This window comes from Hydra vulgaris, chromosome 03 (assembly GCF_038396675.1).
Source record: "Hydra vulgaris chromosome 03, alternate assembly HydraT2T_AEP".
Lineage (NCBI taxonomy): Eukaryota > Metazoa > Cnidaria > Hydrozoa > Anthoathecata > Hydridae > Hydra > Hydra vulgaris.
Window position 1 is genome coordinate 38,143,109 of NC_088922.1, and position 12,524 is coordinate 38,155,632.

Sequence of the window (12,524 nt, forward strand, 5' to 3'; positions counted from 1 at the left end):
AAAAATAAATAAAAAATAAATAAAAATCTAATAAATAAAATATTGCAATACAAACAAAAAAATTAATTATAATAAAAAATCAAATATTTAACAATTTATAAAAATATGGATAAAAATTATTATAAACAAACTTAACAAAAATTTATACAAATCCCAATAAATAAAAGTGCAAAAATAAAAATATAAAAACTGTTGACAAAATAAAGCTGCTTGACATAAATATTTCAAATAATCTCTTTTTGCGCATATATATATATATATATTATATATATATATATATATATATATATATATATATATATATATATATATATATATATATATATAGTTTAAAAAAAATAAACTTTTCTCGAAAACTATTTGTTGACGGCAAGACGTTTGACAACAAAATTCAGTTTTGTCTCAATTCGATTATTTTGCGCCTCCATCGCTTTCATTCTAGTTCGTAAACTATAAACTTTTTCTTTTAATCTTACGTGTTCGTTATTGATGATTTTAATATCGCCCTAAATGTAGATTTAAAAATAAGATTTTTATACTAAAGGAGAATAATATAGGTCTTAAAACAAGCTGAATATATTGAATATAATTATATATTTAAATTTGACTTTCTTTTTACTCATTATTGTTGCAAATTTTTAAATTAAAACTTAATTGGTTTTAGAATTGTGCATTTTTTTGTAAACTGCTGATTGTTATTCAAAGTGCAAAGAACATGTTTTAAGACCTCGTGGTATATGTTTGTAAAATACTTTTTAATTAGTGTTATAAAACATTTTCGCATTCTAAGAATGCAACAACAATTAGCAAGTATTAGCTTGTATTAGCAACAGCATTAGTAAGTAGCAACACAACATATGAAATAGAGCTTAGAAACATTGCGAATTCAGGGTGATGCTTGTGATTGGTCAGCTTAGATATAACTAATTCATAAAAGCCCCATTTACAAAGTTGACAACTAGCTTATTTCATATAAACCCAGAACATCGTTTCCGTTATTAACTTTTAGCTTTTTACTAGAGGTAGCAGATCTAATTTAAAAAAAAGATTTTTGACCGGTGCAAAAAATTATACGAGGATATGTTTTAATTTTAATTGCAACAAATTTCATGTCTGAGAGTTTTATGTGCATTATTTAAAAAAGGAAAGTAAAAAATTATTACGCGGCCAAAAATTTAAAACTTCATAAAAAATTTTTTTTTTATTAAAATTATTTACCATCTTGAAAAAAATATTTGCAAAATGTTAATTTAATAAATAATAAGGAGCAAAAGAATAAAGATTTTCATAACTAATAAAATAATTAGAAATAAAAAACTTAAAATAAAAAGATAATTTTAATTACATTAAAATATATAAATAAAAAGAGCTTTCGAATTTATGATGGTGAAGTTCTAGATTTGATGTCCGGGTTTTCTGTTGATCAATATTATACAAGACCATGCAACAGTTTCTCTAACTAAACCCAAATACAAATAATATCAGATTTCAATTTTAAAAACAGATTTTGCCTGAACACTTTTAGGAGATTCTTTATAAAATTTCCATTTTATAGAAAAAATATACTTAATTGTCCAGACGCTTTCGGAAAGCTTTTTAGATTTATAAGTATCCAGACAAAGTTTTCGTATTTTGTCTTGATAGTTTCAAAAAGTTCTTTAAAAGACTTTTTTCCGGACACCTTTAAAAGAATCTTCGGAAGATATTGTTTATATACCATCAGAATTCAAACATATTAAAAAAAAAAGAATTTTTTTAAAATAAAGTAAAAATTGATAATTCAAACTGATTTTTTTTTTGTGTGTGTATTTTTAATACTAAAACAATTTTAACATCAGATCTAAATACAAAAAAGGCATCAATAAAAATAACAAATTAAATTTTTTTTTTGAGACAATTCTCAATAACATTACAAGTGAGTTAATTAAATATAAATGTTACAAGTGAATTAATTAAGTATAAATATTTAACTTATCCAAGGAAACATCTAACAGCACTGGTGAAATCACAAGAAATCATCACAGGAAACACAAACAACACTGGTGCTATTCAACACACGAACTCATTTTTGTATAGCAATTAGATAAAACATTGATATCTTGCATATATGATACTTTGCACATAATAATATGCGCAAATCATATATGACTTACATCAGTATATACTACATTTATTAGAAGTATATTATTTCAATATTTAATTTAAGCACATTTTAAAACTCTAAATACAAACATAAACTTTAACATAATTTGATTTAAAACTAATTATTAAAAAATCAAAAAATGTTTTTAACCTTTTTATCTGAACTACTATTTTCTTCAACAGACCAAAATGACCAGAAACTCCAGGTTTTTTGCATGTTGGGATAAATTGATTCTTCAGTTATAGCTAACTTTCTTCGAATTGAAATTGGTAAAGCTTTTTCAACATTTAATGTAAGATCTACCTAAGAAATAAAAAAATAAATTACAAGACCATCATTACATAAATACAACTTTAAAAAAAATAGTTTCATAGAATTATTAAAGTTTATAGAAATAAAAAAAATGGTGTAGCAGTAAAGCTATGTAAGCAAGAAATTCTAAGTTCTCAGTCATGTTATCGGTAGTATATTTATATTATATTTAGCATGAAAATTAATTGTAATATTATGTCATGTGATCCTGATCTTTTTAACATAGTTATAAATAAATATTGGTACTTGTTACTGAGAAATTTTAAGGTGAACAGTAACTACATAAAACGTTTACTAAAAAAAAAAAAAAAACTCATCAAAAGGTAAACAGCTGAATGTCAGCTAGAATGTCATAACAATTCTGATGCTGTTAATTGCTGTGATATATATTAAATCAATATAAAAATGTATATACATTATTTTGTTTTATTTCTTTATCAAATCATTCAATGATTTGATAAAGAAATAAAACAAAATTCTTATTTAAATCAATCTTAATGACTTGATAAAGATATAAGATGGTCAAAAAACAACAAAAAAACATAAAACAAAAGCAGTATACATATCAATTATTGTTTCGCAGTACATTTAAAGAGTTCTCTCAAGATTTTTTGAAAATCAAGAACTATCAACACCACATTTAAGTATTACAAATTAATGAAGAGTATATTAAGGGATAATTGCCCTAAACTAAAGGTCTTAAAGTATCCTATTAGATTCTGGAAAATAAAAAAGTTTGACGCTCATTAAATGAGTTAAAACCAAACCATATGAGTTGAAAAAAAATTTTAATGATCCATTTTTCCTGTTTTTTTACAAAAAAAAAATTAAATCAGAGACTATACTTTTTGACTAAGGTGGTCACCTAGTGACTAGTGTGGTTTACCCATAGTGCCATTATATAAAAAAAACTTGTTAAAATAACGATTAACTTTAGAGCTCAGAATTTTATTCAAAATGCTGTCACTAAAAATGATTATATATTAAAAATGTTCAGTATAAAAAAACAATAAAACTATACAAAAATATCATATCTGATAATGTATCATTTGTAATAAACATCCTACCTGTCAAATAAACCAAAACAGTAATCATTATTCTTTACAGTAATTACTATTTGTTACATAAATCATTTTTTACTTTGTTAATGTTATAACGCCTGGGTCAAAAATGGAGAACGGTGCCTTATTTAGAACCACAAACCAAATCACAAAATTGAAAGTTTTGTGAACGCAACAATTATTTATTTCTGATACAGCAAATTGCATTTCTGTTTTAAAATTGACTCTTTGGATTGAGAAACGGTTCATTAATCAAAACTGACATATGAACCAAAACATTAGCTTTAAAACTAATAAACAAAAAATCAATCAACAAAATCTTCAAGAAAGGTTATATAGGCGCTTAAAAATAAATTTCTGGCCATCCAAGTATCGATGATATTGTCGTAGCTCACCTTTTTAGCCAAATCTTCTTCAATTGAAATAATTGAATATCAGTAATGCGATCCTCACCCAGGGTCAAACGGAGAATATTCTTTACAACTTTTAGTTTACTAAATGATCATTCACCCTAGCAATTGACTCTGTGATAGTGTTGAAAATTTGGAGCATGATGCAAAGGTATGGAAAAAGGTGTTCAAGTTTCTTCTCAAAGATTTATTGAGTAGCTGCACTGGATTTCTTTGTTTGAATGTTGTTTTGCGGGCATTGTTAAAATGGCAAACTTGTTCAATGAGATTCTTTTTGTTCACATCTCTAGAATAAAACCGTGCAAGTTCTCAAGCTTTATTTTAAACAAAAAGATAATCATTATTCAGCTAGACAAATGAAAATGTATTGCCAACTACCCTGCTTGCCTCAAATCTTGAACCAATCTGCTGGATCAGACTATCTAAACCAACATTAAAAACTTTCAGTTTAAATTCTTTTGTTGGCTGTCATGGAGTGTGTTTGATGCCTCATTGTGAAAGCGCTTTAGTTTACACTTTCTTTTAGTAGCGAGATCAGTTTCGGGTTTTGTACCAAATTGTAACTAGCAATACAAATTCAAAAGATGATAATCATTTTTTAAAGCCTCCTGTTTGGTTGAGATGCTTACTGCATAGATTATCCAGGTCATATTTTGAAAAACTGGAAAATTGTTTGGGTAAAAAATCCAGAAAAAATCCGGAATATATTTTCATCCTAAATTTGCTTTTAGCTGAGTTGTTTCAAAATTTTTTAAAAACTTTTTATAATTTTTGTATGAGTGATAAGTAAAAAAGCTTAAAAAACAAATATATTACAAAAATATATACCTTAACTTGTATGTATGGAAAATGTTTTGAATATCTGGAAAAACTAAAAGTTAAGAAAAATATCTGAAATTTCGGATATATTCAGAAAAAGATAATCCCTGTTACTGGTCAGGTCTAGGTTGTCCATGGGATGTTTAAGAGCTGACAATATTTCTCTCAGCCTCTTGGCAAGTGGTTTGACCAAGTCAGTACAAGAGCTCTATCTTGTCATAGAAAGTCTATGCAGTGAAATTCCTGTTGCTTCAGTAAGGATCAAAACCAAAAAATACGTACCAAGATTCAACATTTTCAAAAAATACTTTGATCTCATTTGCTGGTTCAACTGCATGCACACCAGCCAAACTCGAACTGTGAGCGCTACAGGGAACGTACAGAGCTTCCAAATAATTTTGCCTTACCAAGGCTTGAGTACCCTTGTAAGCACGTGATATTATTGGACCCATTATTGTATCCTTGATGCCCAGGTTTCGAATATCCATATCTGGCCTTTAAATCACATCAGTGATAAGCTAAGCTATATTGACTTCTTTCTTCATCTTGAAAGCTTCAACACAAAAGAATCATTCTTTGATTTGCCAGTAATTAGTTTATCTTTTATATAGGAGAAAACAAATATCAAAGGTTATCTACTCAGTGTGAGATATATTGGGGGTACCATCGACTATAATTGTGAAGTAGGTAATATCCTAAATTTCTTCGACAGCTGCATTTTAGATGACACCACCATATTATCTGATGAACTAATTTTGAGACAACAGAGAGAAGAAAAGGCAATCATTCTAAAGTCCTCTTGTTGATAATGGTATTATGGCAACCAATAAGCTCCATACCAGCAAGAAAGTTTTACTTTTCTCTCCCATTCATGTGTGTTGTTTAACCTGCAAACATAGCAGCATATAACAATTATAAATAAATTATTACAATAATTACATAAATAGTTAAAATTGATATTGAGAGAGCTTTATAATGAGTTATCTAGAAAAGCTAAATTCCAAGAAGCCATGAAATAAGTCACATTGAAAATTCGACAAAGAATTGTTCTCCATTTAGCTGTCTCAGAATTACTTCACTTCTGGAGCTCTGAATATATACTAGTGGAGCTGGTAAGACAAATGTATGCCTCTTTCCAATCCATGTAGGACTTTTTGTGCAATGAACTGGAATAATGCTGCCTCACACAATTTATGAATTTCCTCAATTGATTCTAGTTCCTCTGTTCCAACAAAGAAGGGACAATTACCTGCTTTTGAATACTGCTTTCCTGCTGGGGTCCCTTTAAAATAATTACATCTTGATCTTGTTGACTCAAAACAACTGGCCACAAAGAGGGGTTAGCATGAATTATTATTAAGTCAGATTAAATATCACATTCTCCGCTGTAGTTTGTCGATAAAGTTCGTCCTTCTGACTCTGATGAGTCACTTTGAAATTCATTTGAGCTTCAGGGGAATTTTTGGTAGTCCATTCAAAGCACTACCAAACAAAGTTGTCAGTGCTATCAGTGTCGACTGCTTCAATGAGTCAGTGTCGACTGATCAACTACCACTGCAATTACCACAGCTCATCATCTTTTATGCAATCAAGCACAAGCTAGCATGGCTAACTGTTGATAGGCTTAAGGAATAAAAGCACAAAGTTGAAAGACAGAAGCAGAAATTTGCAGAAATAGAAATCTGATGATTTATTTTTAAATTTTAGCTTATTTTTAATTTTATTTTTTCATAAATACCGTTCTCTGTAAATTTTAGAATTCTATTTATAATTACTATTTATTTCGACATTTTTTTCTTACTTTTTACTTTGATAGAGATTCTTGTATTGTTGCTTTTATCTGTTTACTTATTTTTTTTTGCATTTGTTGTTTTTATCTGTTTACTTATTTTTTTAACTATTTATTTTTTAGTTATTATTGGTGTAGTTATTGTTTTAGTTTGTAAATTTATCTTATGTTTGCATTTTGTTATTGTTATTTGTTATTCGTTTTAGGTGATATATCATATTACTATATTATTTATACAGTTTTAATTTTGATTATAAATGCCATAAATAATTAAACATTGTCAGTTTCTTTGCAATAACTGTTTTTTTTATCTCACAGTATGTTGTTATTTTATGTCAATTTTTAACTGTTTGTAACTTTTCCTATCTGTGTATATTATATTGAGTTTTTGTTTAGAAATCTATCAATGATCTATTTTATCATAATTTATCATTTTTATTATCGGTATTGATAATTTCCCATTATTAACATAATTATTGTTATCATTATTATTCTTCTTATCATTATTATTTTTGTTATTTTTATAATTTTTTTATTATTATCATTGTTATTTTTATGGTTTTTATTATTATTATTATAATTATTATAAATATTATTAATATTATTATGAGTAGTTAACTCATATTTTGGACTAAGTTATATTATTTATATATTGTTCATAATTTTAGCGTAAATAACTTAATATCTTAAGATACTGACAAATACCTCAAGTAAGAAAACAAAAATGGTAAAAGTGGCCATGCTCTAGCACAACTCATTTAAAAAATACCTTGTACAGTTTAGATTGCATACTATTCATTTTTACAAAAAATTTATTTGCAATTTACTGCACCCTAGTTTTTTATTTGTGGCAAGGCTTGTATTTTGTAGGTGATTAAACTTTTTTGTGAAAATGAGTCCTAAGGTCATTACTCTACCTGGCATCAGAACTTGTTGCCTACCTTCAAAGAAAATGAAAATGAAATATAAAACAAAGAGCAAATAAAGTTACAACAAATTTTAAGTTAAAAAAAATAGAAAATATATATATTAAGCAAAAAATGGTATGTAACAGTATGAAACAAAAAAGATATTTAAAAAAAAAGAAGTAAATATTGAAAAAAGATAAATTTTTTCAATATTTAAATTTATCTCCAATTTAATAACACAAACAATCAAAGAACCTCAATATTAACAAAAATAACCAAATTTCACCTAGATAATAACAGAAACAACCGAAGTACACCTGGATAATAACAGAAAAATAACAAAACAAAATTTACCAGCATTATTAATTTATTAAGAAAAGCCTGTTTTTGAACACCAACAATGTCATCAACAGCTAATGCAATCTAGAACAAAAACACCTTCTATTAGTTATTTAATTATTTAATTTACATAATTAAATTTTACAAAAAAAAATTAAACAATATTTGCATAAATGTTAACATAAATATTTTATAATAATTACATATTTAATAATATCAAATAATAATTACAACCTATGAAACTAACAAATTAAAATATTCACCAAAAATTTTGTCATCGCTAAACAAGCAACAAATATATACACAAAATAAATCAGCCAAGTAACATTCAAAGGATTTACTGGACCATTAATAGAATTAAAATAATTGTCATAATTAAATTCTCCTAACATTCCCATTACAGCTTTCAGAATTGATCGTGATGGTGTATGAAATGAATTTGGGGTCTAGAAAAACAAAAAAAAGTTATACATATCAAAGGGTTAATTTGCAGAATATATTTTTATAAAGAAACTTTGAAAACCTCTGTATACAAAAGCAAATGAAGAGCAAGTCCAAAACAAACAGCAAGCAAAAACCCAAGCACTGAAAACAGTAGAAAGCTTTTAAAAACTGTAGTAAACATCACCACATAGATTCCAAGTTTAGGAAACTGCCTTAAAAACATCACTAAAACCAGCCATGATAATGTAATTGTAGGACCTCCTAGACTATCATAAATCCCTGAGCATCTTGTTGATGATAAATCACCTGATTCCCAAGTGTATGGCTTGTGAGTATATATTATTGCGCATATGTAAGCAGCCAATTCAATAGTTTTTTCAATGTGGAAGTAATGGTTAACCTCATACAGAAGTTTTAACAACTAAAATTAAAAAAAAAAGAGGTAAAAAATAGAAATGTTTTGTTGTTTAAAACATATTAAAAAGATTTTCTTCTTATTAGACTTTATATACTCTATTTTTAGATTAGATGTTATAATATAACTATAAAGTTGAGCAAAGTGTTTTTAACAAACATCAAATAAATCAAATCAAATATACACTAAAAAGATGTTGAATCAAATATATTTACAAATAATTACTAATCCGAAGTAAACACTTATCTAATTTAATAAACAATTAAAATAGTGGTAATATAAATAATACAAGGTAAATATGACTCATTAAACTCATGGAAGATAGGTATGTCAAATATGTTAACTATCTATTAGGAATACTACCTAAAAACAGATTAAAACCCAAATAATGTAATACAAAATTATCGCCAGGTTCTGCAAAAAGCATGTATGCATAGAATAATAAAAAACAAACTACACAAACAAATTAAAAAAAATAAATAATTAGAAATCCTTTTTTTAAATAAAGCCATACTTTTTAATTTAATATCAAAAAAATTTATCAAGTCAAATAATTTATTAAGTTTGTCCATAAACACATTTCTATTTGTTGAAGTTTTCAATTTTTCATCGTCTTTTGCAATGTTTCGTACAACCACAAGTTTATCGGCTGCATATCCAAATACTTCTTATTTTAATAAATATTTATATACATACACCTTTCAGCTTAGGCAGCTCTATTAAACAAATTTTGTGTCCATTGCCCAATAGTTTATGCAATTTGGGACATTTACTGTTTGAGCTTGAGTTGCTATTTATCGCAATGAAGTTGATACTGTTTTTGTTTAAAATATTGGTAGCTTTTCGTAGCTTTATATTGGTAGCTTTTTGTAGTAAAAAAATTAATTTCTTTATTACATCATTTCAAGGAAGTGCATTATTTGTTTATTAATATATTTAGAATGCCAAAGTTGTTATAGATAAAGAGAACACGTTTAAAAAGCAATTAATTGGGGAGACTATTGGCTTTCTAATTTATTGCGCTCTATTGACATACAGCTTTTCCTGTTATTGACCAATTTTAATGGTTATTAGTAATATTGAAAAGGAGAAAATATGTCCAGCGCTCAAAAATCTTTATGACTATGTTTTATGATTAACTTTATATTAGTTGACTTTATATTATGTACGATGAAAACTTATAACAACTTTATAGTTATATTATAACATATAATCTAAATTTAAAAAAGACTGCAAAAAATTGAAAGTATTTTTCAAATAACTAAAACTTTATAAAATTTATGATTTAATGAAATATCATTTGTAAATTTGCGTTTAATTAAATTTCCATCAGGAGCCTGAAAAGCTTGCTTCTTTCCTGATGAAATTTATTTTAAAAAAAATATACACCAAACATTAAAGTAAAAGAAAACATAGTAAAAGAGCTTATTTTAAAATTAAACTAGTTTGATGATTAGAACCATCTAGTTGCTTCTTTGATATTCTATCATATACTATCTAATGTATAAAACAGATAAGTACTTTAATGGGCGCTGCTCTATAGAGCTAGCGCCTCTTGTGGTATTTATTAAAATTAATTCTCATGTTATTCGTCATTCAAAAGTCTCATCTATTTACTGTGACTGTTACTGTTCCTAAGTGCCCCGAAAATTCTTACTTGTCAAGTTTTTTTTCTTAAACATCAGTTCTTTGGAATTTGCTCCCTTCATCTTGTTTTCCTGATTCATATAACTTGCAACCTTTTAAGTCGCCTGTTAATTATATTGCTTTATTTACTACATCTTTTCTTTTGCAGTAATTTTCAACTCTAATAGTGGTTGCTTGCAGCCTTGTTGGAAGTAAAAATGTTTAACAAAAACAAAACAAAAAACAATGTAAAATGATATTTATGAAATAAATAAAATTGATCAAAATTTATATATAACTATTATATTCTCTGATTTTTTCATTTTAAGTCTAATTTTTCATTTTTGTCACTATCCCTTCCATCTCCTTCATGATTAAACAATAGTTAAAATTTTTTTGGTTTGTTTGTCACCTTTTAGAACCATTTCAAAAACTATTTTTTTTAAGTCTGACAAAAATTCTTTTTTTATGTACTTTTCAAAGAATTGAAAACTTTAATAATTTGGATCCAAAAAAAAGCACACAAAAAGCACACAAAAGTGAATTATTCTCTTAATCATGTGAATTTTTGTAAACATTCTATCAAATGCAACTTTAACATTTTATTTATATTTTGTTAGTGTTTGTAAACATTCTATCAAATGCAACTTTAACATTTTATTTATATTTTGTTAGTGTTTGTAAACATTCTATCAAATGCAACTTTAACATTTTATTTATATTTTGTTAGTGTTTGTAAACATTCTATCAAATGCAACTTTAACATTTTATTTATATTTTGTTAGTGTTTGTAAACATTCTATCAAATGCAACTTTAACATTTTATTTATATTTTGTTAGTGTTTGTAAACATTCTATCAAATGCAACTTTAACATTTTATTTATATTTTGTTAGTGTTTGTAAACATTCTATCAAATGCAACTTTAACATTTTATTTATATTTTGTTAGTGTTTGTAAACATTCTATCAAATGCAACTTTAACATTTTGTTTATATTTTGTTAGTGTTTGTAAACATTCTATCAAATGCAACTTTAACAGCACAATTAAGGGATTTCACTTTTTTCCTTATTGAGTTGCTTCTTAAAGTACTTTGTACTTGAAATAATTAAAGAACATGTTGCATAAGTATTGCTCGATAGTAAAAAACTTGAATAAAACTTACTAATGAATTTACCATTTCTTTAAGTTAACAATTTAATCTTCATCAAGCAAATTTTTTCACATATCTTTGTATTGTTGTTTTGAATTAAAGATATTTTTTAAAGTTTAAGCAATTGTGTTCTGCCATGAGAAACTTAGAATGCCAACAAGTTTTTTAAATCTTGAATCAAATGAAGAATATAATTTCTTTTAAGACCTTGTTGAATTTGACTATTTTCTAATAAACTGTTAAGTTGATAAGAATGATTAAAAGATGTAACTTTACTTGGTTTACATTTTCGCAATAAAAAAGAATTTAAATAAAATTATCATTTTCACCTTTTTCAACTAAATAAAAAACATGTCCCATAAACCATATTGATTGAATGTTTAAACAAACTTATAAAGAATTTAGACAGTTGCGTACATTACTGGTAACACCAGTACTGGTACTATATTCTCTGGTACTATACTTATTATTTTATCTGGTACTATACTTATTATTTTATCATCCACTTTAAATTTTTCTAAGATTTTTAGCAAACTTCCTTTTAAATTATCTGCGTCATTGCACCCATTAAGATATGCAAATAAAAATTGATAAAATTTGTTTTTTCAGAAATGAAATGTACAATTGCAGGTATGTAACTATAATTTTGACATGACATCCATCCATCAGTAGTAATAGATAAAACTTAAATTAATAATAATTTTGACTTCAAAAGTTCAACTTTTTTATCAATATAAATCAGTTTAAAGAAGTCTTAACTTTTTTTGGCAAGGTACTTGTAATTTGGATTTAAACACAAAACAAATTCTTTAAAAGCATTACTTTCTACTAACATGAATGGAAAGCAATATGGAATATTAAATAATAAAAGATTTCTATCAATCTTGTTGCTACTTTCTTTCGACAAGCCACTCATAATTCGAATCTTTTTCAGCATTAATATTTCGTGATTATGTTCAATCTAGTATGGTAATCTAGTATACTTTTTGATGTTTTAATTGAGTACTTTTTAGATCTGTTGCTATTACATTGATTGAAAATCCATTTTGATGTTAACTTCTTAACTGAGTAATATTTGTATGTAAGTTTAGTTTCTTCTTCAATG

At 26.0% G+C, this 12,524-nt stretch overlaps 1 protein-coding gene across 2 annotated transcripts in view; it reads right to left on the minus strand.

Annotated features, from left to right (window-relative positions):
• Positions 1-321: 321 nt before the first annotated feature.
• LOC101235431 (transient receptor potential cation channel subfamily A member 1) overlaps positions 322-12,524 on the minus strand; it is a 107,796-nt gene continuing 95,593 nt past the window's right edge. For both annotated transcript variants that reach the window (XM_065793135.1, XM_065793134.1), the window contains exons 15-19: positions 8,305-8,646; positions 8,045-8,227; positions 7,797-7,865; positions 2,294-2,446; positions 322-506 (exon numbers count right to left, since the gene is read on the minus strand). In XM_065793135.1, coding sequence (XP_065649207.1) covers positions 357-506; positions 2,294-2,446; positions 7,797-7,865; positions 8,045-8,227; positions 8,305-8,646 — 897 coding nt within the window. In that variant the 3' untranslated portion in view covers positions 322-356. The remainder of the gene's footprint in view (positions 507-2,293; positions 2,447-7,796; positions 7,866-8,044; positions 8,228-8,304; positions 8,647-12,524) is intronic.